This window comes from Pocillopora verrucosa, chromosome 14 (assembly GCF_036669915.1).
Source record: "Pocillopora verrucosa isolate sample1 chromosome 14, ASM3666991v2, whole genome shotgun sequence".
NCBI lineage: Eukaryota > Metazoa > Cnidaria > Anthozoa > Scleractinia > Pocilloporidae > Pocillopora > Pocillopora verrucosa.
This window is the reverse complement of record NC_089325.1, coordinates 3,581,159-3,605,572: the sequence shown is the minus strand read 5'-3', so window position 1 is coordinate 3,605,572 and position 24,414 is coordinate 3,581,159. Positions and strand designations below refer to the sequence as shown.

The window sequence follows — 24,414 nt, the reverse complement described above, 5'->3', positions numbered from 1 at the left end:
TGGGATGCCTGTTCAAAGTTGGTAGTTCTGTGTCATACCAAACAAGGTCACATGATGACGTCATAAACTTCCTTGAAGCGAGTCGGGTAGTTATTCCCTAGAGTCGCCATTTTTGATTTCACTATTGTATTTGGCTTGTAATTTAGTCACCAAAGCGTAGAAGTTATCGCAAAAAGTCCGTAATCTATAATCTGGAAAGCTTTGAGGCTTTCCATAGAAGCCTAGGATGGCCTCAAATCAACGCTATGAACCGGTGCGTAAGTCGTTTGTCCATTTCATGTTTGCCTACGTATCTTAGATTTTTCCTTCGAATTCCTTAATTTGATTAATGCTCCTTTTGTTTGTTTGGTTCTTCTTGAGCGAGAAATATTGAATTTCTATGTCGTAATTATTCTCTTTCGTTTCGTTCAAAACGTATTCTAAAACAATACAACCTGGTTGCACATCATGTGAGTTGAAATGTAAACCGTTTTAAATCTGCTTTACCTACCGAATGTTTTGTTTCGATAATTTGGTGAATTTGCGTTTTCTTTACTCATCGTTATTAAACTTACCACTGAAATAGTGTTAAATTCGCTGAAAAATAGAAATATTGTGACGATAATTTTTCCTTCTGATTAGATTAGTTACCCTATCTGTTATTATTTGCAATCATGGTTGATTTTTCTCTAGTTCGTGGGCTTATCTACGAATGAGAAAACTTATTGCTTAGAGTGCTCAACTCCGGGATATTTAATTGTGGAGACTAGTATTTGCTTTGTTTATTCCACATAAATTTTCCATAAAGTGATGTTAAGAATAGTTCCTAAAGTTACAATATCGGAGATACGTAACAGTTATTGCTAGAATTGAATTGACAAATTCTTCAGGGTTAACAATTTTTACAGATGTTCTTTACGATAGTATCGTCCGTGCAACTACTTTCAAGGAAGTTTAGAAGTGAAGTTTATCATGAACTGCTGTTGGTCACAAAACCCCCATTCTGTCATTTATGTTTTTCAATAGTAGAATACAAAGTGAACTATTTTAACAGAGAGAGAGAGAGGGTAAAAGTAAGGGTATAAGAGAAATATATGTTATTCACTAGCCAGGAGGTCCTTATTGGGAAACCTCAACCCAAGACAGAGGGCACAGTTTTTCCTAATACAGACCAACCCAGGCTGGTGAATAATATTTTTACTTTTCCCTTAAACTTAAAAAAATTCTTTCCAAAAGAACCCAAATGATTTAGGGGTGTAATTACTGCAAGGTCTTCCATAAACTGAACAATTTTTGATGAAGTAAATAGTAGTTAAAATAGGGGTAATGCAAATTAAAGAGAGGGGCTTTAAGGAAACCTTTTCATTTGTGTATTGATAAAGGTGATTTAAACGGCTTCCAAACAAACTTTGAAACATTATTTTTGCCAGTATCTGTCACAGTCTGACACCTGTCAATTAGAGAGCATATAAGTAAAAAAGCACATGCACACTTTTGAAAAAACAACAGAATTAGTTTGGCAAGGACTGTCAGGACAATGTTTTCTTCAAAAACAGTCATTGATCTTACGGAAAGTTTTATTCACTCTCATTGACGGTTAATTAATGTACAAAGATTTACCTCCATTTAGTTGGTAAATGGTAAGGAAATTTAAGAAATCAAAGAAATCTAAGAACCAAGGAGATTGCAGGATTCGTTACCATGCCCTCTGAGAAAAAAATAAAAATTGGTACTCTAATTCAAAATATTGAAATCTCAATGCTTAACCTTTAAACTCCCAGAAGTAATTAGCATGTAACTTCTTCTTATAACATCCATACATTAACCTGCACACAGGTAATAAGAATACTCAAACAAATCAGGTGGAAGTTCTTATCTTGATCCAACACCAAATTCTTGTAACTGATTTACAAGGAGATGTGTTGCAGTCAGAAGGGAGAATTAACAATCAGATCTTGGGACTTAAAGGCTTAGGTGGCAACTACATTGAGGCTTATTGTAGTAAAAAGTGTTTCCTCTCTTTAAGGTGTCTACCAGTGAACCACCTCCACCCTCTTCTGTTCCTGTTGTCTTGACAATAGCCATACCCCTGGAGGACGATACTGCATGCTCTCCACCTCCCCCTTATGAACCAACTGAGGACCAGGATACTGCTAGAGGTACTTGTTTGATATTTTCCTCAATCATTTTTTGAGTCTTTTGGTATATACGGCTTTTCTGTCGCAAGGGTCATGATTTGATCAAAAGCAAAATTAACTAATTGTTGTTTACATCATTAGACACCGATCTTCCTCCATCCTATGATATTGCGGCTAAGCTACCAACTTATGAAGAGGTGGAAAGAGTGAAAGGGGATCAGGATGGTTTGGTGAGTTACTCAAGCCTTGTGATACTTAACAAATAGATCCTAAGTTGTGGTGCATCTGTTCAGTAATAAATCACAGAGGACGTCAAAACCTTGGTGAGAGCCAATCAGAATGCGTGCATAACTGAGCTTATTATATAAATGCACATATTTAATGTTTTGGTATATATATCACTTCTTGGTTATGTGACAAATGACCTGACTATTTTTTGTATTTCAGGTTGAAAGGAATGCGATTTTGCTTGATGGTGGAGTAGGTACGTTTAGAAATGTCATTGTTAGTTATATCTGTTCTATTATATTGCTACTGTCTTTTATTTTTGAAAATGTTACAGAGCCACCACAAGTACCATTTTATGGAAGTGTTTTTTTAGGCAATGGCACTACTAACAACTTATTTTTGCTTGTCTGTTTTGTAGAAGTTGCTCTTGGAAATGACTGGCTATTTTTGATCTGTTTTATCTGTAAGTCATTTTGTTTAATTCAGTATTTAACTTGTGAAATTTTTCATGATTACAAGCTTTACATGTCTTGATATGTATCTCTCATGAAAAGAAGTGAGCCTGATCATTTTTGTGAATTGAGGGATCTTGTATCCTGAGTAATCATGAAAATTACCATTTCTGCAATTGTGATTGGTTTTTAAACACTCCTCTTTTCCACTAATTCAGTCGCAAAGTTGCTATTGGGCAGTTTACTATGGGACAATTCAATAAGCCAATCACATTCAAAATTGTAGTTTAAAAAAAGTAATAACACTCAAAGTTGTAGTTTAAATCAACTAGCAACCAGCAATCCATTCATGCCTCCTTTGTCATTTTTTAAATGCAAATTTGCCTTTTTGTTCATTACTTGGCAACTCTTCTTTTCTCAGAAATTGTAATTTTATGATTAATTGGTACAAGACCTTGTGTTGTCCAATTCGGTCTGTAATCATACTCATGATAAACAAATCAGGTACTCACTGCACTGTTGTTGACCAAATTAGACTCCACTCAGTCCTATTACCATTACTTATATAAGTTTAGGATATAGACAACATCACCCCCCATTTGGATTGATGAGAGCTGATTAGTAACCCTTTACACTCTAACATCAGTATGCATACTCTCCATACTTTCCTCAGTGCATTTCTTTTGTCTTTGACAAGGAGAGTTTGCTTAACAATATAGAGCATGTTTAGTTGATGATCATTTCACTTATTCTTGTGACCTTAATGTTTGATGTGGTTTGATGTTGTTAAGAGAAATTAGATGCTAGTCACTCGTACGGATCAAAGAGTTAATCATGGCCAGCTCATGCCAATGATCAATGCTATTAATTAAAAATTAATACTTATTAACTTGCAAAGCTTGTGTTCCTTTTTTAATCTTCGTGTCATGCTCTGAGTGAGAGTTTGAGCTCTTGCTTCTGTTAATCAAAGTGATTCTACTGTGTAATGAGTGAGTTTTGTTTCCTGTTGTGCCAGTGGCTTTTGTTTTCAACTGGTTGGGATTCTTTGCTGCTTACTGTATGACCAACACTATTGCTGGAAGGTATGGTGCAATGTCTGGCTTTGGACTGTCCGCAGTGAAATGGATTCTTATACTTAAGGTGAGAAATTTCACAAGCTTTGCAGATAAACCAAAATAACTATAACACCAAAAGGGGTTTCTTTGTTATCCCTTTCACTGCTAAGATCCAAATATGAATTCTCTTCACTGTCTGTCATTTCTTTATAATTTGGCCCTGAGAATTTGGTATAAAATTAAACAATATTCACAAGCTGATGCTTTTCTGTATTCTTGACACCTTTCTTAAGGACAATGTACTGATACTGTAAGGAGAAATTACTAATTGGTCACTGCTAGGGGTGAAAGAGCTAGAAAATGCTGCTAAGATGATTATAGGCAGTAGCTGTTTGATATGTGTTTATAATACATTTGTTGTGTAAAGCTGTTACACCATACATGTAAAATGAAGGACAGAAACTTCTGTTCACAGTTATCCTTGTAACTTTTTTTTTTTTTTTACTTATGTGCCTATTTTCAGTTGAATCAAAATTTGTACATCTTGCAGAATTCATCTTCTGTTGACACAGAGTTTGTACACTCCTGGCTTTGGTGGATTGCTCTTGCCCTCGGTAAGAATAACTATTTATCTGTTTAATTTCACTAACAAAGCCATAAATGTTGTACAGTAAATGTTTTGAACCTAAGGGTAACATGTGATAGTGTTGTCTGATGGGGTGATGTTAGCTCTGAGAAGGACTGTTGTCAGTAGTAGAGATAGGGGTTTTAGCAAACTGAGCAGAAGTCATCATCAGAGTGGAGTGCAGAGTTGTTGTTTGTTGAGTGTGTCAAGTTTGATTTGTGTAAACTGATTGGTTGGTCATGCCACATTTTTATTAACTATAAGACTCAAGTGGCATAATTCCATTTTGATCAGTTAGTTTCAATCCATCAATAATGTTAGGTTGTTAACCAATCACTATCATCATTTTGATGTGATTGTCAACCTGGAAGAGGTAATCATAGCACTGAATATGAAAGCGATCTTCGCAATAAAGAACACCACTATAGCAGTTAAAAAATAAATAAAAAAAAAAAAGGCCCATATGGTATCTAAACTCTTGACCTCTCTGATACCAATGCAGTCCTTTACCAACTGAGCTAACAAACATTACTGCTAGAGGTACTCTGGTGTTAAGTTGTTTTTTTCAACCACATCATGTGTCTTTTTGTAGGATGGCTGATATTTGTTCAAAGTATTTTGACCTACTTGAACATCAAGTGGTGGGTGAAGAAAGGCTGTCGTTCTTTTCAGCGTCACTGGGGGATGCCACGAGGCAGCCGCGACAACTGATTTGTTAAGACTGTATTTGCTTAATGTGAATGAAATGGTCATTTCATTTTGGGTCATTTTAATGTTGTAGAGGACTATTTTATATTGGATGAAAACCCAGAAATGAAAGTTTGCTGGGTGCACTAAACATCACAAAAGTTAGAATAATGGATTGCAGATAGATTACAGATGACAGTTGTACTTGATAAATCTTCCATAGTGCATCAACTGTGATGGAGCTTCTTTAACCTTTTACCTCTCAATATCTATGTTGTAATTCTTGTTTTTGCTGCAGTATGTTCCCCTAAAGAGAATTTGGTTTTATATTAAGATGTAGCCCTTGGCTGATAAGTGTGTTTATTCTCATACCTGTTTGGAGGGTACTTTTATGATTTTAATCCTTTACACCCTGACATCAGCATGCATATTCTCCATACTGCTCTCTACATGTTTACTAAGGTGCTGGTAAGGAGAATAACTGGTGATCATTTGCTTTGTTCCCATGATTCTAGTGTTTGATTCAGGGATGATGATGTAAGGCGAAATTAGATGTTAGTCACTCTGAGGGTCAAACAGTTAAGAAGAGAAATGACATGTCTATCTTTTGGAAGTGGAGGGGTTGGGAGAACTTTAAACTACCCTGGATCTTAACCCTTTAACTCCCAAGATCTGATTGTTAATTCTCCCCTCTAGCTGCTACACATATCCTTTTAAATAAGTTATGAGAATTTTGTGTTAGATCAAGATAAATTCTACCTCATCAGTATGAACATTCTCATCAGCTGTTTGCTGGATAATGAAAGGATATTATGGGGAGATGTTTCATGTTGATCACTTCTGGGAGTTAAAGGGTTAAAAGTTTGGCAATATTTGACAGCTACTGTACGGCCCTTTTGAAGGAAATTGTGATTAAAGGTGTGAAATGGGGTGATGAATCTTATTCTATTTCTTAGTAAAAAATGTACGAAATTTGCCATGAATTGTAGTTATTGTAGTTATTATGTGATAGTTAATTAGGAGTTGCAATGAAGAAATGTAGAAATATACTCAGTTGTAGGCCAGTGTAAATTTAATCACTTAAGTATCTGGGAGGAAACAAAATAAAGGTGGCATTGTTCATGCATCACAGCAGGGATTGTGTATGATAATATGTTCTGTTTTCTGATCAACTGATTTAAATTTCAGAAAATTTTACTTTTGTCTTGATCGATGTACGAATCCTCGATTCTTAGGGGTGAAAGGAGTAGCAATTCCTATGGTGTCATGGGTAAGGAAATGTTGTTTTGAGCATTGTAGATTGTTTTTGCCGGGCTGATCGGAAAACAATGAACACTAGAAATATTTGTGGAATGCGACTGTGTTGAGGAAAACAGTCAGTCGGGCATGAAAGTTTTTAATTGTTCGTCAACGCCTCACGCTCTTGTGTCTTCTCGTGACACAAATCACTCCTTCATGTGAAGGATGATGTCAGGCATACTCGGAATAAAGAACTCCGAGTGGTGCCTTCTTTTACATTATAAGCTCCTTTATGTCTGGGAAGTGTAACAAACTTGCCTTTTCACATTTAAATCTGATAGAATACTCTAATTACTTGTAACGAGTGACTTGCTGCACTAGAGCCTTCTGTGTATTGTGTAACGCTCGCAATACTAGAAACTAGACATAGCAAGAACCGTTCTCAATTTCCTTCGCATAATTTCCAAGGAGTGTAAGAAACAGCGGCTGCCAAGCTAACTACATGTATGCGGAACGTTCATTAGAAAGCAAAAGTAGGCAAGGGGAAAACTTACGACATTTCAAACACTGGACACATTTAATCAATTTTCAGATTATCGATATAACAATGGCTGACCCGCCGAAAGTAGCCATAGCTAGTTTAAGGCGGTGTGCAGACATGTGAGAATTCTACCCATAGACTACTGCGCTTCTTCCTAAGCGCGAAAGAATCTAAGTTATACCTAAGACCGACAAAAAGAGTAAAAAGAAGTTACTTCTTAGGCAGAAGGCTGCTCGTCGATAGGATGATCAAACAATTTGGCAGAACCCATATTATTTGCGAAGCGATTTTCAAACGGTCCTCCTTTGTTAAATATCCTGTACACTGCCCCCCATTTTTTCAGGCTATCCGCGGGGTAGATCTCGACCTTAAACTGGGTTAGGCGATTATTCTTTCCCCAGTGTGGCCTCGCTTTGAACTCCTCGTAGAGCTTGACCTCTACCATCTCCTGGAACTCGTCAATGCCATATGCTCCAGGGAGAAATGGTACCTGTGAAAAAAAAAGATAAAAAAGCATGAATTAAAGATTCAATCCTTACTAATGTCTTATTTTATGGTTATTCTTGGAGAGGTTTTTTTTTCTTACCTCAATGTAACAGCTGTGACCACTGAGAGAACCGTCAAGTCTAAACTTGCTTGCAGGGCTCAGGAACAAATCATCAGAACGTGCAAGTCTCACATAAATTGGTAGCAAAGAATAATGTTTATGCCTTTCTGCGTAATCTTGAGCCAGTTTTATCACAATGGTCAGGGCATCATGGAGGTGTTGTAACAGGAAGCACCATTCTGCTGTGCGAATGCTAAAATCACAAAAGAAACGACGAGACTCTTTTTGACAGCAATTTCTGACTGAGATTTCTTAGTTTGCTTTAACCACATTACACAGCTAGAAAAAAATTGAACGCATAGCGAATCGATGAATTGCACCCTCCGGCGCATGAGGTCGGCCTCTTTTTCCAGGAGTTGTAATCAGCAGTTTTAAATGTTAGACTTTGTGCTGACCGGCATTTTGAATCACTTAAGCTTTACATTTACCAAACTCAATGAAAACGTGATCTCTATTTCTCTATTTTATGGTAAACAAAAAAGTATATGTTTATAGCAACGCCTTAGAAAATGGCAATTATTCCTTCGTTTATTAAGTCAAACCGTTTGCAGCTTGAATGGTTAATATTTTGTTGTAAAATCACGTTCAATCGGTCCGTTTGGCTGTTTGTGCAGATGACAGTTAGGAAGTTTCACATAGCGAGTGTTTTTACTTACTGGATATTGCCTTTAGTGAACTGCAGCACGTTGTACCATGTCTGTCGATACGGTTTTTCGAACGAGAACTGTGACACACCGAAATTGGTCAGCTGTGGAATACGAGTGGGACAACAATTGGCACATCCCTGGAGGCAAGAGGCTGTGCAGTCTGTCTGCATGCAGCTTAGGTCCGCTATTCCTCTTCCTCCGCAACAATTACAACAGCATGAGCAACAAGCACAGCAGGTTGGTCCACGATCTGTTTTGAAAGCTTTTAAGTAAGCAATATTGATATGCTTTTCATTCCTGAGGGAGCAAGGGGGTAACGAGATTATTGATTTCATCACCACCTTAAACAGGGAAAGGAATTACGAAGTGAGACCTAGATTGGAATTAAATATACTGAGTCTTTTTAGACTTCCACCACCACCATCACAGCGCCTTTACTATCACCACCACGATCCTCACCACTATCACCGCCACTATCACCATCACCATAATTACCACCAGTATTGTTACCAGCACTTTCACCACCATAAATATTTCTTCTACCCCCGCTAGCATTAGCACCAGCACCACAACCGTCACTACCGCTAAATTCAGCATTTACACCAACACTACCACAAGCAACACCGTGACAACCATCTCCATCGTCCCCACCACTGCTGCCATTGCCAAACACCAGAGACAGGACACAAGAGATGTTAAACAGCACAAACAAGACACAGGTTTTTATATCAGTCCTTAAGAAGATAAAGGGGAAGAAATCATCAAATTTTTGCAAACACAAACAGAGAACAAGAAAATGACACAATCAAAAGAGCTTCCAAATAAACATTTTCTGCTTCCACAAGAGTTTGATAAATTGATTAACATGTGAATGTTATGTAATCTTATTACATAAATGAGTTTAGATCTCCAGAAATCTGTGAAAATCTTCAGAAATTTATTTTACGCTAAATTAACCACAAATTTACATCACTGTTATTTCTGGGAGTTCTTTCACGTAGAAAAAATGAACTAAATTAGTATGTTGAAAGTAATACATCGTTGTTATTGTCTTTGTTATTTTTATTTTGACTTTTTGCAATGGTAACAGGCCGCGAAATCACTTTCAGTTCCTTTAGTTGTGAATTTTTATCCCGTTGTCCTTTAGTAGGGCCACCCATTGCTGTTGTTTGTGCTTTGTTGGAATTAGCTGTTCGTTTTTTCTTGCAGTAACTTCTCTGTAGAAATTCACGAAAATCACTCATTTGAACGACGTTAATTACGACGTTCATTACACCGTTCGAAAAAACTATTCCACCGAAGCCACAGCGTGATATGAAATCAGTTTGAAAATTACGGTATGGTTCCGCCTTATGATTGTAGAGCAAACTGGCCAAGAAAAAGAAGTAGCAGACAATAAAGGAAAACGTGGTGAGAATAAGGAAAGTCATTCCCTTCACTCTCGTGGCTATCAGCTTCGTCTTAGAAGCATTGTTCAACCCTTTGATCATCGCACGGTTCCCTCTGATCCTTATCGTTTTAAGGAGGCAGAAGTGGACGAATATTATAAAACTTCCCGGTAGAATGTATTGTACCACGACGACAACCAGGGGCATTCTGAAAGGGAAAAATTGATACTTGTGGAAGCAGATAGTTGTATAATAGGTGTGGTTAAGATCCAGCCTTATTCTACTAAATGGGGTGGCCGCTAGCACTAACTTATCTGTTTTTTGGAAGTTGTCTTTGCATGGAAATGAGTAGTTATTTTTTATCTGTTTTATCTGTAAGTCATTTTGCTTTATTCAGTTTTCAACCTAAGAAATTTTTTATAAATATAAGCTTTACATGTCTTGATATACATCTCTCATCAAGGGAAGTGGGCCTGATCGTTCTCGTGAATTTAGAGGTCTCATGTCCTGAGTAAATCATAAAAATTACCTTTTCCGCAATTGCGATTGGTTTAAAAAGCCCCTCTTTTCTACTAATTCACTTGCATAGCTTTTATTGGGTAGTTTGCTATGGGACAATTCAGTAAGCCAATTACATTCCAAGTTGTAGTTTAAAACAAGTAATAACACTCAAAGTTGTAGTTGAAATCAACTAGCAACCAGCAATCCATTTACGCCTCCTCTGTCAGTCTTTCAATGCAAATTTTCTTTTTTATTCATTACTTAGCTAGGCCGAAATTAATTTAATAGAAGAAAATTAATTAATTAGATCATTGGTTTAGCATTAGATCATTGGTTTAGCATACAATTGCAATTGTAATCATGGCGGACGCCATGGATTCCGACAGCAATCTGCGAGCGAGAGCCTTTCTTCCGTTGACTAAACTCATTTAGTCAGTTCAGGCGGACGACCAGAGACTGGAGCCATTTCTGTATTTCACCGCTGACAGGAATAGCTCCGACTCATGCGTTCGTTATTTTATTTTATTTCTATTTATTTATTTTTTTTGCTATTCGTTTTGGCTAAATGATTTATACACTAAGATAAAAACTGGAAGAGCATTTTACTACGTTCTTCCTACATTGAACTCTACAATGCTTTCTAATTAAGCCCTCTTTTATCAATGCAGGGCCATGAACTTTTTCAGTAATATTTATTCTATAATCAGTACGACCCCCCAGGTGTTTTTATCGAAACAATTATAAGAAAATCCCCGTACGAGGGCCTGTGAGAAGCGGAAATAGAAAGAAAAAGACTGTGACAATCATATTATAAAATTCTTAATGATTGAGTAAGGTTGGGAACGGATATTTGAATGGTAGCTTCTTAAAGACAACCCTAGTCAGTTCCCACGCCCAGAAAATAGCTCCATAGATCCTGACTACAAGGAAACATCTAGTGATACCGCATACCACGAGAGCACCAACGAGATGAACTTTCTACGAGACTGTCTAATAAAGGAACTGTGGGCGAGAATGGGGAAAGTACCATAGAGAGGACGAAACGATCCCTTGAGGCGAAATTGCTCAGAATGATCGATGACGTTGAAGTCTGAAGATGAAGATGCGCTGCAACAGTTAAAGAAAAGTGTCAATTCCTCTTACAGTTTGTTAACTTCGATGGTGCAGCACGTGCGTACGACAAGTACACTGTCGGCTGCTATACCTAAAAGGGAGTGCACCTAAAACAAAACATTGATGTCCAGAAACGTTTCTTTTCCACAAAACGAAAGACACAGAAGAGAAATATCAGGTTGGAAAAACGAAACAAGGAAGAAAAGATGGAGATGATTGAGAATTGGAAGAATGATGAGCAATCAGAGCAGAACAACATCAAAGTACCTTTAGACTTCACATCGCAAAACGATGGCGCACAAGGTATGAGGTGTTTCACCGTTCGAAATGTTTTCTTCCTAGCCTATCACACCTGTCTCACCTCACCATCTGTTTATTTCGCTTGTAGGATTGCAAGAAATGCTTCACTGGTTTACTAAGGAAAAACATCACTCCATTGAAGACCTGGTTAAATCTGTCTTTAAACTGTTTTGATACCCGAAGAAGCAGTAGAAGCTAACTTAGCAGATTTGAAGAGGTTTATCACAGATGATGCCAGGAAAGCAGTTTGCAAATTAGGTTAGGATGGCTTGTGTACTTTACAGAAAACGCGGTTTAAGTTGTTCTAATTCTTTCTTAAATTTAAGTGATATTAATACCTTGTCTAAAACAGTAGTAATACAATAGCAAACGAGATATATACGTTCCAAAACAGCGTCATGTGATGAACAGCCTTCATTAGTTTTGTGCAAGTTTCTTAAAATCATTTGACTCTTTCTGGTTATAGCCTAAAAGCTGTCCGAAGACTGATTGTGCCATCATTGCGAATAGTTAAGGCCACTCGAGATGATTCAGTGCGAGAGTTACTGCCACTGGTTTGACTGGTTAGACGTTTTTTTTTTTTTTTTTGTTTGTTTTGTTTTTTCCTATTTTCAGGCCAAGCCAATTTCTCCAGCAGAGCATATTGTAAATTAAATATATCGGTCGCAGCCACGCAACACTGTGTGATTTTCCAAACGTGACATGCAGTAGCTGCATTATTTTAAAACTTAGAAACTACATGGTCCTGTATTAATAAAAGAGGGCTTCATTTACAAGTAGTGTAAAGTTCAACATAAGAAGAAACGAATGAAACGCTCTTTCGGTTTTATTAGGGTATCTAAGTGTGTCAATTATTTAGCCAAAACAAAACAAAGATAAAAAAAAGCACTAGTCGGAGCCATTCCTGTCAGCGGTGAAATGTAGGAATAGCTCTAGTCTCTGATCGCCACGGACGCCATTTTACTTCTGCAAAACACTACTTTGCGCATGCCCTCGAGTAAAAACAGCATGAAAAATACATTAAAATAATTTATGTATTTTTTTCGGCTTCTTTGAAGTACGGCGATGAACTTACTGCTGCCTATGAATAAATAAGCCAAAAAAAAAAGAAATGGAACACTTCCTTTATCTACCACAGAGTTACATAAAAGATGCCGCAAACGATGAGGCTGTTGTTTTTAAGACCTTGTTCGCACTCTCTTACACTGTGCCAGATACCGGCACTCCTGACGGCCTGAGTTACTCACTATTCTATTTAGTCAGATTTGTCAAGTTATAAAGTTGAATTCCGTTATCAATCTAAATTTCCTGCTAGCTCAGTCAAGTCATAAATGTTTATACATTGCTCTGATGGTTTACATTTATAATGTGAGACACTCTAGAGGATGATTCTTAAATGGAATGATTCCATCTTAGTGTTCGTAGTCTTCGGTTATTCTAGATAATCTTAACACATCTTAGTATGTTGTTTATAGGCGTTGCTTACTGAGGAGTGTCAACCAGTTCAGGCATGTGAGAATTCTACCCCTAAACTACTGCGCTTCTTCCTACGCGCGAAGAATCTAAGTGATACTTAAGAGCGACAATGAAAGGTAAAAAGACGTTACTTCTTAGGCAGAAGGCTGCTCGTCGATAGGATGATCAAACAACTCGGCAAAACCCATATTATTTGTGAAGCGATTTTCAAACGGGCCTCCTTTGTTAAATATCTTATACACTTCTCCCCATTTTTTCAGGCTATCCTTGTGGTAGATCTCCTCGATCTTAGACTGGTTGAGGCGATTATTCTTTCCCCAGTGTGGCCTCGCTTTGAACTCCTCGTAGAGCTTGTTCTCTAACATCTCCTGGAACTCGTCAATGCCGTATGCTCCAGGGAGAAATGGTACCTGGGGGAAAAAAGAGATAAAAAAGCATGAAGTAAAGACTCAATCCTTACTGTTCGGAAGCGATAACGAAAATCTCCTTTAAAAGCAGGCACGTTCAATTGGTAAAAAGACGGCAAAACGGTAACGGCTTAAAGAACAAACTCAAAAACCTCCAAAATGTAACTAAAACTGGAAAAAAAAAAACACACGCAAGAAATCGTAAGTAATCGTCTCTCAGCGCGCGCGCGCTAATCGCACGACACGCCAGTCCGGTACTTTCTTCTTAACACCAACTAATGTCTTATTTTATGGTAATTCTTAGAAAGGATTTTTTTCTCACCTCAATGTAACAGTTGTAATCATTGATGGTTCCGTCAGGTCTAAACTTGCTTGCAGGGCTCAGGTACAAATCATCGGAATGTGCAAGTCTCACATAAAATGGTAGCAGGGAATACTGTTTATGCTTTTTTGCGTACTCTTGAGCCAGTTTTATCACCATGGTTAGGGCACTTTGGAGGTGTTCCAACGGTAAGCACCATTCTGCTGAGCGATAGCTTAAATCACAAAAGAAACGAGAAGACTTTTAAGATAAGTAATTCGATATTATATTTATTCATAATTATAGAAGGTCCACATCAGCTTGTAAGTTACGTATTACTGACCTGCTTTACTAAATACAGCTATGCATGTGGGATATTTTAGTTTGCCTTAACCACCTTCTTACACGGCTAGTAAAAATGGAACAAAAATCGGTCCATTTGGCTGTTTGTGCAGATGATAGTTAGAAAGTTTCACATAGCGAGTCTTTTAACTTACTGGATATTGCCTTTTGTGTACTGCAGCACGTTGTACCATGTCTGCCGATACGGTTTTTCGAACGAGAACTGTGACACACCGAAGTTGGTGAGCTGTGGAATACAAGTGGGACAACAATTGGCACATCCTTGTAGGCAAGAGGATATGCAGTCTGTCTGCATGCAGCCTAGGTCCGCCATTCCTCTTCCCCCGCAACAATTACAACAGCATGAGCAACAAGCACAGCAGGTTGGTCCAAGATCTGTTTTGAAAGCTTTCGAGTAAGCCATTTCGATATGCTTGTCATCCCTAAGGGAGCAAGGAGGTAACGAGATAATTACTTTCAACCCACCTTAAACGGGGAAAGGAATCATGAAGTGAGACCTAAATTGGAATTAAATGTACTGAGTCTTTTAAGACTTCCACCTTCGCCATCACAGCGCCTCTACCATCACCACCATTATTACCATCACCATACCTGCCACCAGCATTGTTACCAGCACTTTCACCACCATAAACATTTCTTCTACCCCCGCTAGCATTAGCACCAGCACCACAACCGTCACTACCGCTAAATTCAGCATTTACACCAGCACCAACATAAGCAACACCATGACAACCATCTCCATGGTCACCACTGCTGCCATTGACACTACCCTTGTAATCAGTAAGAGTATTACCACCATAACTACTATTATCAGCAGCAGCACATCCCCTAACTCCATCACTATATCATCACTATTACCAGCACTAAGACTGAGACACCACTGTCAACCCTACTACCACTAATACCAGCAGCACCACCATAAATATCACTGCCACAATCACTAGGGTCCAGTTATCAGATAAATACTATCCAGCGTATACCGGTTTAAGTGTTAACAAGAGGTACTGCAGTATCTACCCGAGAGCGACTTTTTCAGTGGATAGCGTTATTCAACCTTCGAACAACCGGTGCTAGTACTACAAACACTGCCATCACCTCTATACTCAGCAAAAACTTCTATCATCACCATCTCCGTATCCAACGCCATCACTGCTACCATAGCTTTCACCACAAGTACCACTACGAATACAGCCAGCTATATAACGTTCGTATTAAAGAGCTCATTCTGCTTTAGTAAGTAGCCCTGAGGCCTTACCTTGGTCCTAGTGGGTATGGATTGACGAAAAACGAGAAATATTCTGCATCTTTTGTCTTGTACATTTCAGCAAACTTTTCAAGAACCTCTCCCAATTGCAACTTCTTACCCACTAACGCATCGTCACAGTCGTTGTTGCCTTCCTCGTCTTCGGTCATCGTCGCTTCTGGCCAAGAGACCTGTTCCATTTTTCTGATTTCCTCCAGATTGTACATAGGAACACAGCTGTAGGTAATGGAATAGATTACCCCCATACATCCTAAGCCTACTTGACATGCCTTTAACACCTCATCACTGTTAATCTCGACCGGGTCTTCTCCGTATTTGGCTTTATCGATCTTTGCTTCGCAGTCCGCAATGCTTTCGGGGCCGCCACGTACCTTCACTTGGATTCCACCACGTACGATTAAGTGAAGACCCACTACAAAAGTGGACTGCAAACGAGACATAAATTATTAAGATTATTTAGTCAATGAACTTAAGACATGCTCTTCCCTTTGAAAAATTGAGGAAGGAAACCTTGGTCATACAAACACTTTGATAATCATCATTGGTAAATTTGTGGCTATAAGAAGCCGTGGAATTGTCTCAAAGATGTAGTTCGACAATCTTTGCATTGTGAACGTATATTACCATATTTGGAATGTCACGTGACCAGAACACTACGAGAGCTTGATATGTGGATCTTACATAATATAGCGTAATTCGTGAAAGTTGGTGAACTGCAATTCTAGTCGAAATTGTCAATCCTCTTTCGTCCAGCCGTCTTCTTAAACATTTCAATCATGAGGAAATTATCTGAATTTTGTTCAAGAGAGATAGACTTGATCTACTTCTTCGTATGGTGGCCGAGAACGTACGAAGCCGCAAGATCACCCAATTACAATATGATATATTTTCTCTCACCACTCCATTAACCATACCATTGTTCCACTGAACCATCCTGATCCATGAGTGGAAGTGCTCGCCACTCCTCCAACCGTTTGGCCTGCGTAGTTTCCTATCATCTTGAGCGCCAGGTTATGTTTCTTGTCTAGTTCCTCGACAAAATCTACAACGAGTTTCCCTGCTTGTACTTCGACTTCATATGTCGTTTCCGTTGATTCCATTTCTGAATCCTCCGACTGTGAATCCTCCGGTGTCGGTGGTGCGACTACGAGAATCTTGTTCAAATCTGTCATGACCACGAGTATGTCTCTAGTGTGGGTGAGGCGAGACCAAGAGGAACCTGTGCCCACAGCGCGAATGGTGTAGCCATTGTCCGCTGCATACTTACACAACGCTGCGATCTGACCAGCGCCATTAAGCCCTGTGTTATCAGAAAGTCAGATTAATCGATACAATTTTTACTCTCAGGAATTCCATATATCAGGTAGCATTTGTTCTAAGGTTACATTATGATAATGTGTTTCAGCGTGAGTTCTTCAAGTTAATCAGTCAGTAATTAAAGCAGCAGTTACTGTAATTGTTCTCAAGTTAGTTGGTCCCACTCTTTCAATCGCTCAATCACAGTTTATCATTTAGTTCTTACAAATGTTGGTGTACACACCATCATGGCTTTGCATTTGATTTTTTATATCATCGTCGTCATCAATGCCATAAAGAGCTTCTGGAAAACAGTGAACAAGCTCGTCCTGGGGATGGTAAATATAGACGAGTGGTTGAACCTTTTCCGTGCCGTCAAAGTTGTAAAAGACCCGGCGTCCTGAGTATGTACAATAACGAATGCAAGGAAAAATGCACTGGTAGGACCAGCGCGAGTTGTAACAACAATCCACGCTGTTTCCCATGACTAATACTCTGTAAGGAACAAAAATAGAAATGTGTTGGAAAGGAGGTCTTTGTACTAAAAAAGTGCGAGATGGGTGTTCAATTTTAATTCTAGTATTCTATCTTCTTCCCTCTCAAACGTCTTTTGTCAACGGAGGAAAAGAACGAATCATGATAATATGGCTTCTGATTATTGAAGCAGTTACGTCACTGTTTGCAGACATGGCGGTCAAACGACTGCGTAATTGCAAACGCGAAGAGGGCATGGTCGCCAGAGTCACGCCTCGTATGATTAAGAACAACTTATACAAATGAACCAAGTCTACAAAATCACTAGATTGTGGTAAATCCCAACACAAAATGAAAAATGAATAAAATACTCCAGGCGAAATGAAAGTAACTTTTCATTTTTCCTACTTTTGCTCCTATTACAGACTTCTATGGACGGTTGCATTTTTTGGCTGTTCCTTATGTTTTCGAGTAAAAATGAGAGAGCAAGCTGGGTTGCACATCATAAAATACTGCACTGAATCTGGTTGCAGATTATCAAATGATAAGCTTTGGGCCACCTCGCTGCAGCCTTTGACCCATGACAGGAAACGCACGTTTGTAAAAATATATAAAACAAAGCCATAGCTGAAAGTAACAGGAAAACAGCACGACGAAGGCTGATAGACGCCTGCATAATTAAAAAGTAGTTATTTCAAGAGAAATTAATATTGTCTGGGTTACGACTCGGAGTTATTGTTTGCTTCATTTTCCGTGGCAGTGTACGTGTGCCATGACTCGCGAGTCTTTCGTAGTCTTGAGTCACATAGCAACTGTGAAAAATGTGAATAAAGAAGAGAGGTTTTTCTAACAGCGCGTGAACGAGAAAGAATACCACAATGTTCACCTTCAAGGAACCTATATTCGTAGAGACAGTGAAGTTTTTTGCTTAAATTTGTAATTTTTTTTAATCTGGAAGTGATATATTTTATCAAGTTTTTCTGTGTTTTAGCTTTACTCAGTTGGCACTTAAACAATTCATACGCTTCTGATCTTGTTTTGACACATATGCTTGGTAGTCTTTCCATGTGAAATCAAAGAGATTCTACTCGGAAATGGTGATCAATTGAGAACTTTTGATAGATTAGATCTTTTGAAAAGCCATCACTTACACTTGCATGGAATGCATTTACATTCGTGCTGATTACATTTGCCGTTCGCCGATCAGTGTACATGTATGAATTGAACTTAGATCAGAACAATCATTGATAAAAGCACAATATCGAAAAATATGAGTATGTTCAGCTCTACGAGGTTTGGTGTTTTTGACCCATTTTCTCTGTCGTAAGTTGGGAAGCATTTTCTCTCATAGGCAAATATTACTCTGCTATGCACATTTGCAGGGCGCCTCTTCTTAGAAAAGACGCGTGAACTAGATCCACTATTACATTAATTAGAACTTAAGAATTATTTTCCATCCTCACCCAAATCAGTGCGGTCCTTAACACTAGTGGCTCTTCTCTCAGCGGTTCTTAATTCTAGTTGCCCTTCTCTCAGTTGCAGCTTTGTGAACAACCTTTAGAATGCCCTGAGTTACGTGCTTTGAATAGATTAAGTGAATGCTTGTCATTTTTACTTCTGTCAGGTAGCCCTTAGGCGGCTCGAGCTCCAGCTGCGAGATGATCATCTTGCGAAATAAAAGTCGTGGCGAAATGAGAAAGGTTTGTATGGGAATATTTCGACTGTTCTTAAGAATAAAAAATACAGTCAAATTATAAAATAAAAATACCGGACTTCCACGTAGTATCGCTTGTAATCTTACCACTTACTGTGTTATAATCTGAAGAGCAGACTGATTGCTATTTAGATTCAAAACAGTTATTAGTCTTTATCTAAATGTACAGGCGGCCCAAGCTCCAGCTGTGAGCGGATCATTTTGCGACATAGGAGTCATGGCGAAATTATAAGAGTTTGTATGGGAATGTTTACGACCGCTCTCAGGAATAAAAAAATACCGCCAAATTCTCAATAAAAATACCTCACCTTATTTCCACAGTGCATCGCTTGTTATATGATTGCTTACTATGTTGAAAAAAATCAATTTTAGCAAATTATCCATTTTATAGGGTTATTATGTACATAAGAGAAACCCTCAAGCTTCGTAATTATTCCCATACAAATGGTTGAACCTTTTCCATGCCGTCAAAGTTGTAAAAGACCCGGCATCCTGTGTATGTACAATAACGAATGCAAGGGAAAATGCTCTGGTAAGACCAGCGCGAGTTGTAACAACAATCCACCCTGTAAGGAACAAAAATAGAAATGTGTTTGAAAGAGGTCTTTGTACCCAAACAGTGCGAGACTGTTGTTCAATTTCGTTTCTAGGATTCTCTTTTTTCCTCCCTCTAAAACGTCTTTCGTCGACGAAGGAAGCGAATGAATCCTGATAATATGGCTTCTGATTATTGAAGTAGTTACGTCACGGTTTGAGGACATGGCGGTCAAACGACTGCGCAATTGCGAACGCAAAGAGGTCGGCTGTTTCACACATCTTATGATTAAGAACAACTTATACAAATGAACCAGTTCTGCAAAATCGCTAGATTGTGGTAAATCCCAACACAAAATGAAAAATGAATAAAATACTCCAGGCGAAATGAAAGTAACTTTTCATTTTCTCTACTTTTGCTCCTATTACAGACTTCTATGGACGGTTGCAGTTTTTTTGGCTGTTCCTTATGTTTTCGAGTAAAAATGAGAGAGCAAGCTGAGTTGCACATCATAAAATACTGCACTGAATCTGGCTGCAGATTATCAAATGATAAGCTTTGGGAGACCTCGTTGCCGCCTTTGACCCATGACAGGAAACGCACGTTTGTAAAAATATATAAAACAAAGCCATAGCTGAAAGTAACAGGAAAACTGCACGACGAAGACTGATAGACGCCTGCATAATTAAAAAGTAGTTATTTCAAGAGAAATTAATATCGTCTGGGTTACGACTCGGAGTTATTGTCTGCTTCATTTTCCGTGGCAGTGTACGTGTGCCATGACTCGCGAGTCTTTCGTAGTCTTGAGTCGCATAGCAACTGATAATGATAGTGATAATGATAAGGGATTTATATAGCGCTAAAACTATAAACAATATTCAGAAGCGCTTTACATAAGTTAAAGTTCTATACTAATTAAAATTAAAATATTCAAAGGCAATAAACATTAGAACTATTGAAACAAACTGAAAGCTTTCTTGAATAGAAATGTTTTAAATTGCTTTTTAAAAATGGCGAGGCCACTACTTGTTCTTATAGTTAATGGCAGCGAGTTCCATAAAACAGGTGCAGCATGAGCAAAGGCGCGGTTCCCAAGTGAAGAGCAGTTGCCTTTTTGAACGAACAGAAGAGATTGAGCAGAAGAACGAAGAGCATAATTAGTAGCTGATTTCAGGGACAAAAGATCTTTGATGTAGGAAGGACTTTGGTTGTGTAATGACTTGTAAACAAAGAGGAGTAATTTAAACTGAACTCTGAACGTTACTGGGAGCCAATGTAGGTCGATAAGTGCAGGTGTGATATGATCAAATTTTGGAGTCTGAAAAATCACTCTAGCAGCAGCATTCTGAACTTTCTGTAAGCGATCGAGTCGATATTTAGGTAGACCGAAGAGAAGTGCGTTACAGTAATCAAGGTGTGAGGATATAAAAGCGTGGACTAGTGTCTTAGTCGATTGAACAGTAAGGAATTTTCCGATCTGTCTTATGTTGTATAATCCGCGAAAAGCCTTGCTACAAATCTTACCTATATGGAAGTTCATTCGCATATGGGCATCGAACCAGGACCCAAGGTTCGGAACGCTTTCTAAAGGTTTAATGAGGGTGTCACTAATAATAATAGATTCAATAGATGTTTTTCCAAGTTGTTGGCGGGTGCCAATAATTAGAAACTCAGTTTTTGCCTCGTTTATCATTAAACGATTAGCAATAAACCAAGAACGAACATCAGCAATGCACATCTCAATCGCAGAGACAGCGTTAATTTCGGAATGGATAGAGCAAGGTCGGAAGAACAGGTAAATCTGAGTGTCGTCAGCATAACCATGGACGGAAGGGAGATGCTGAGAAATAATGTTGAAGAGGCGGGAGACGTAGAGAGTGAATAAAATAGGCCCCATACAACTACCCTGGGGGACTCCACAGTTGAGATTAAAGTCATCAGAAGTCTTATCACCAACAAGTATACGTTGTTTGCGACCGGACAGAAATGAGTCGAACCAATTTAAAGCAGTCCCGACTGTGAAAAACGTGAATAAATAAGGGACGTTTATCTAAAGGCGCGTGAGCGAGAACGAATACTACAATGTTCACCTTCAAGGAACCTATATTCGTAGAGGCAGTGAAGTTTTTTGCTTACATGTGTAATTTTTTTTTAATCTGGAGGTGATATATTTTATCAAGTTTTTCTGTGTTTTAGCTTTACTCAGTTGGCACTTAAACTATACATACACTTATGATGTTCTTTTGAGACATAAGCTTAGTCTTTCCATGTGAAGTAGAAAAGATTATGCTTTAAGTGATGATTAATTGAGAACTTTTGATAGATTAGATCTTTTGAAAAGCCATCATTTACACCGGCATGGAGTGCATTTACACTCGTGCTGATTACATTTGCCACTCGCCGATCAGAGTACATGTATAAATTGAACTTAGATCAGAACAATTATTGTTAAAAATCACAATATAAAAAGTAAAAGTATGTACAGCACTATGAGGTTTGGCATTTTGACCCATTTTCTCCGTCGTAAGTTAGGAAGCGTTTCCTCTCATATGCAAATGTTACTCTGCTATGCACATTTGCAGCGCACCTCTTCATAGAAAAGACGCGTGAACTAGATCCACTAAAGCATTAATTAGAACTTAAGAGTTATTTTCCATCCTCACCCAAATCAGTGCGGTCCTTAACACTTATGGCTCTTCTCTTAGCGGTCCTTAATTCTAGTTGCCCTTCTCTCAGTTACAGCTTTGTGAACAACCTTTGGAAAGAAAGAAAGCTATAAGTTGCGTGCTTTGAATAGATTAAGTGAATGCTTGTTATTTTTGCTTCTGTCAGGGAGCCCACAGGCGGCCCGAGCTCCAGCTGCAAGATGATCATCTTGCGAAATAAAAGTCGTGGCGAAATGAGAAAGGTTTGTATGGGAATATTTCGATTGTTCTTAAGAATAAAAGATACAGTCAAATTCTCAATAAAAGTACAGGACTTCCACAGAGTATCGCTTATTATCTGACCACTTACTGTGTTATTATCTGAAGAGGAAACTGATTGCCATTTAGATTCAAAACAGTCCTTAATAACCATTGTAAGGAAATTTCCTATGTATACTCCATTGTGTTGTAAATCTACTTTCCTAAGTAAAAGCAAATTAACTAATCGCGAGTGTTGTATGGCAAATCTACCATCTTGATCATTTAAAGGTGTGCGACTCCTGCCATTCGCTTGCGCTTTTAAATCTTCTGTCTGAAAGTTTAGCTGTTATCAGGATATCTTTTAATGACTTTCCTTCGTGATGTGATAGTAAGGTTTAGTTTTAAGGTGTCATTTCCCCATCTGTATATTCTTGAGGTTTGGCAAAGGCGGATGAGATTTACTAAAGTTCACATAGCAACCAGGTGGACAATCAGACATGATTTGATGCTACTCTGGTTTAAGGATTTAATGAATGTAACCGAGAAGTTACAATTCATAGACCCAACGTTTCGACACTCCTACCTTCATCAGGGGTGATCTAATCGCTGCAACAAGAGGTCCTTCTATATGCTCACTAATTAGCTGCCCTTTTTTCCGTCGAGGTATTAATAGGCGTCAGGTAGGAAGCCGCCATCATCACGATTTAAAGGAGCGTGAGCGGAGTTGATATGCCAGGCTACCAAAGAAAGGCGCTGGTGGTAACGTCGATTAGTGGTGATAATTTTAGACTTATCCCACCCAATTGTATGGCTGGTTAAGCAAGTGTGCTCCGACAAGGCTGAATTTCTTTTTTTTGCAAAAGAAGACCGCTTTTTGGTGCTCTTTCAAACGTGTACTAAACTGAAGTTTGGTCTGTCCGATACGCTTGTGATCACAGTCATTACACGGAATAGAATAAATAGCGTCGGTCCGTTGTTCTTTCGTGGCAAGATCTTTATGTTTGGCAAAAATATGCCCTAAAGTCTGAAAAGGTTTTTGAGCAACTTTAAGGTTGCGGCTATTAAAAATTGTCGTGATGGTTCCGTAACATCCAGAATGTAAGGAATAACAGCAAAACCAGTCGCTGGTTCCTTTTCATTAGGAGTGCTACAAGTGGTAATTGGTTTTTGGCAGTTATGGAGAAGAGTTTTGGTATAGCTATTTGCCTTTAGGACATTACAAACATATTTTCTCTGCTCATCCTTCGAATCGGGTGCAGATGGTATTTTCTTATACCAGCCATATATTATACTAATATATATTATATTAATCTCTACGTCGCTTATGAAGATGCTTTAAAGGATTAGACAGTGGTTGCTGCGATTTTAAATTCCCACTGTAGTGTCTGCATTTGAATCTCACTCCTTTCATGTATATATTTATTTTTTCCTGTTATGATGTCATAATCATTTGAAATTAAGAATTTGTGACCATTTCTTCTATATTCTCTTTTCATCTTTAATTGTTCACTAGATATTTTGTAATAATTGTTCACTAGATATTTTGTATTTTGATGTTATGACTTAGTCACCAACTTTGAGTTTCGGTTTTGTTGATGTTTCTATATCACTAAACGTGTTGCACAGTTCCTTTATTCCTCTTTTTGCTTGCTTCTGTTGGTGTCATTTTTATCGTTGAATGTTTTGTTTTACTGTATTTTTTCAATATATGTGGCAGAATATCAAAATAAGTTGTGTTGCCGTGAACTGTGAACTGTTTCCACATTCTCTGTCGCATTGTTCTATTCCATCTTTCAACAACACTGGATTTTTCTTCATTTTCTGTTGAGTATATTTTATGCTGTGTTTGTCTAATAACTCTTTGAGATGTTTATTATAGAACTCCTTACCCTTGTCAACCCATAGATATTGTGGTTGTCTGCCTTCTTTGAAGATGGTTTTAAATACTTCAGTTATAGTTTTACCTTTCTTGTCTTTTAAGGGTTTTATCCATCCATAGTTGCCATACACGTCAATAACCAAATGCAGATATTCGTATCCTTTGCTCCATTTACTGAAATTCTGCATAGCAACAAGGTGTGCACTCCATATTATATAAATGTGATTCACAATAACACGCCGTCGAGTAAAATCCCTCTTTATGCAAGTTCTCACTCGACAGCTTTTTCCTTATTTTGA

At 38.2% G+C, this 24,414-nt stretch overlaps 2 protein-coding genes across 4 annotated transcripts; one reads left to right on the top strand and one right to left on the bottom strand.

Annotated features, from left to right (window-relative positions):
• The first annotated feature begins 73 nt into the window (after positions 1-73).
• LOC131769396 (NEDD4 family-interacting protein 1-like) lies at positions 74-6,295 on the top strand. Its single transcript, XM_059085118.2, has 8 exons — positions 74-253; positions 2,006-2,138; positions 2,259-2,347; positions 2,565-2,601; positions 2,764-2,808; positions 3,813-3,937; positions 4,403-4,466; positions 5,070-6,295. Exons 1-8 carry the CDS (start codon positions 227-229, stop codon positions 5,186-5,188), a joined length of 639 nt encoding a protein of 212 aa, XP_058941101.2. The 5' UTR covers positions 74-226; the 3' UTR covers positions 5,189-6,295.
• A 6,013-nt stretch (positions 6,296-12,308) lies between these two features.
• Positions 12,309-22,085, bottom strand: LOC131769398 (L-gulonolactone oxidase). 3 transcript variants are annotated; one of them, XM_066161554.1, is made up of 8 exons: positions 21,994-22,067; positions 18,545-18,747; positions 16,852-17,102; positions 16,226-16,611; positions 15,303-15,736; positions 14,182-14,469; positions 13,706-13,919; positions 12,309-13,386 (listed from the first exon to the last, which is right to left on the bottom strand). In XM_066161554.1, the coding sequence occupies exons 3-8, from the start codon at positions 17,090-17,092 to the stop codon at positions 13,111-13,113; spliced, it is 1,839 nt and encodes a 612-aa protein (XP_066017651.1). In that variant the 5' UTR covers positions 17,093-17,102; positions 18,545-18,747; positions 21,994-22,067; the 3' UTR covers positions 12,309-13,110. The 3 variants fall into 3 exon arrangements, with proteins under 3 accessions (XP_066017651.1, XP_058941105.1, XP_058941104.1); XM_059085122.2 differs by lacking the exon at positions 18,545-18,747 and having other exon boundaries at positions 21,994-22,085; XM_059085121.2 differs by lacking the exon at positions 21,994-22,067 and having other exon boundaries at positions 18,545-18,766.
• Positions 22,086-24,414: the final 2,329 nt, after the last annotated feature.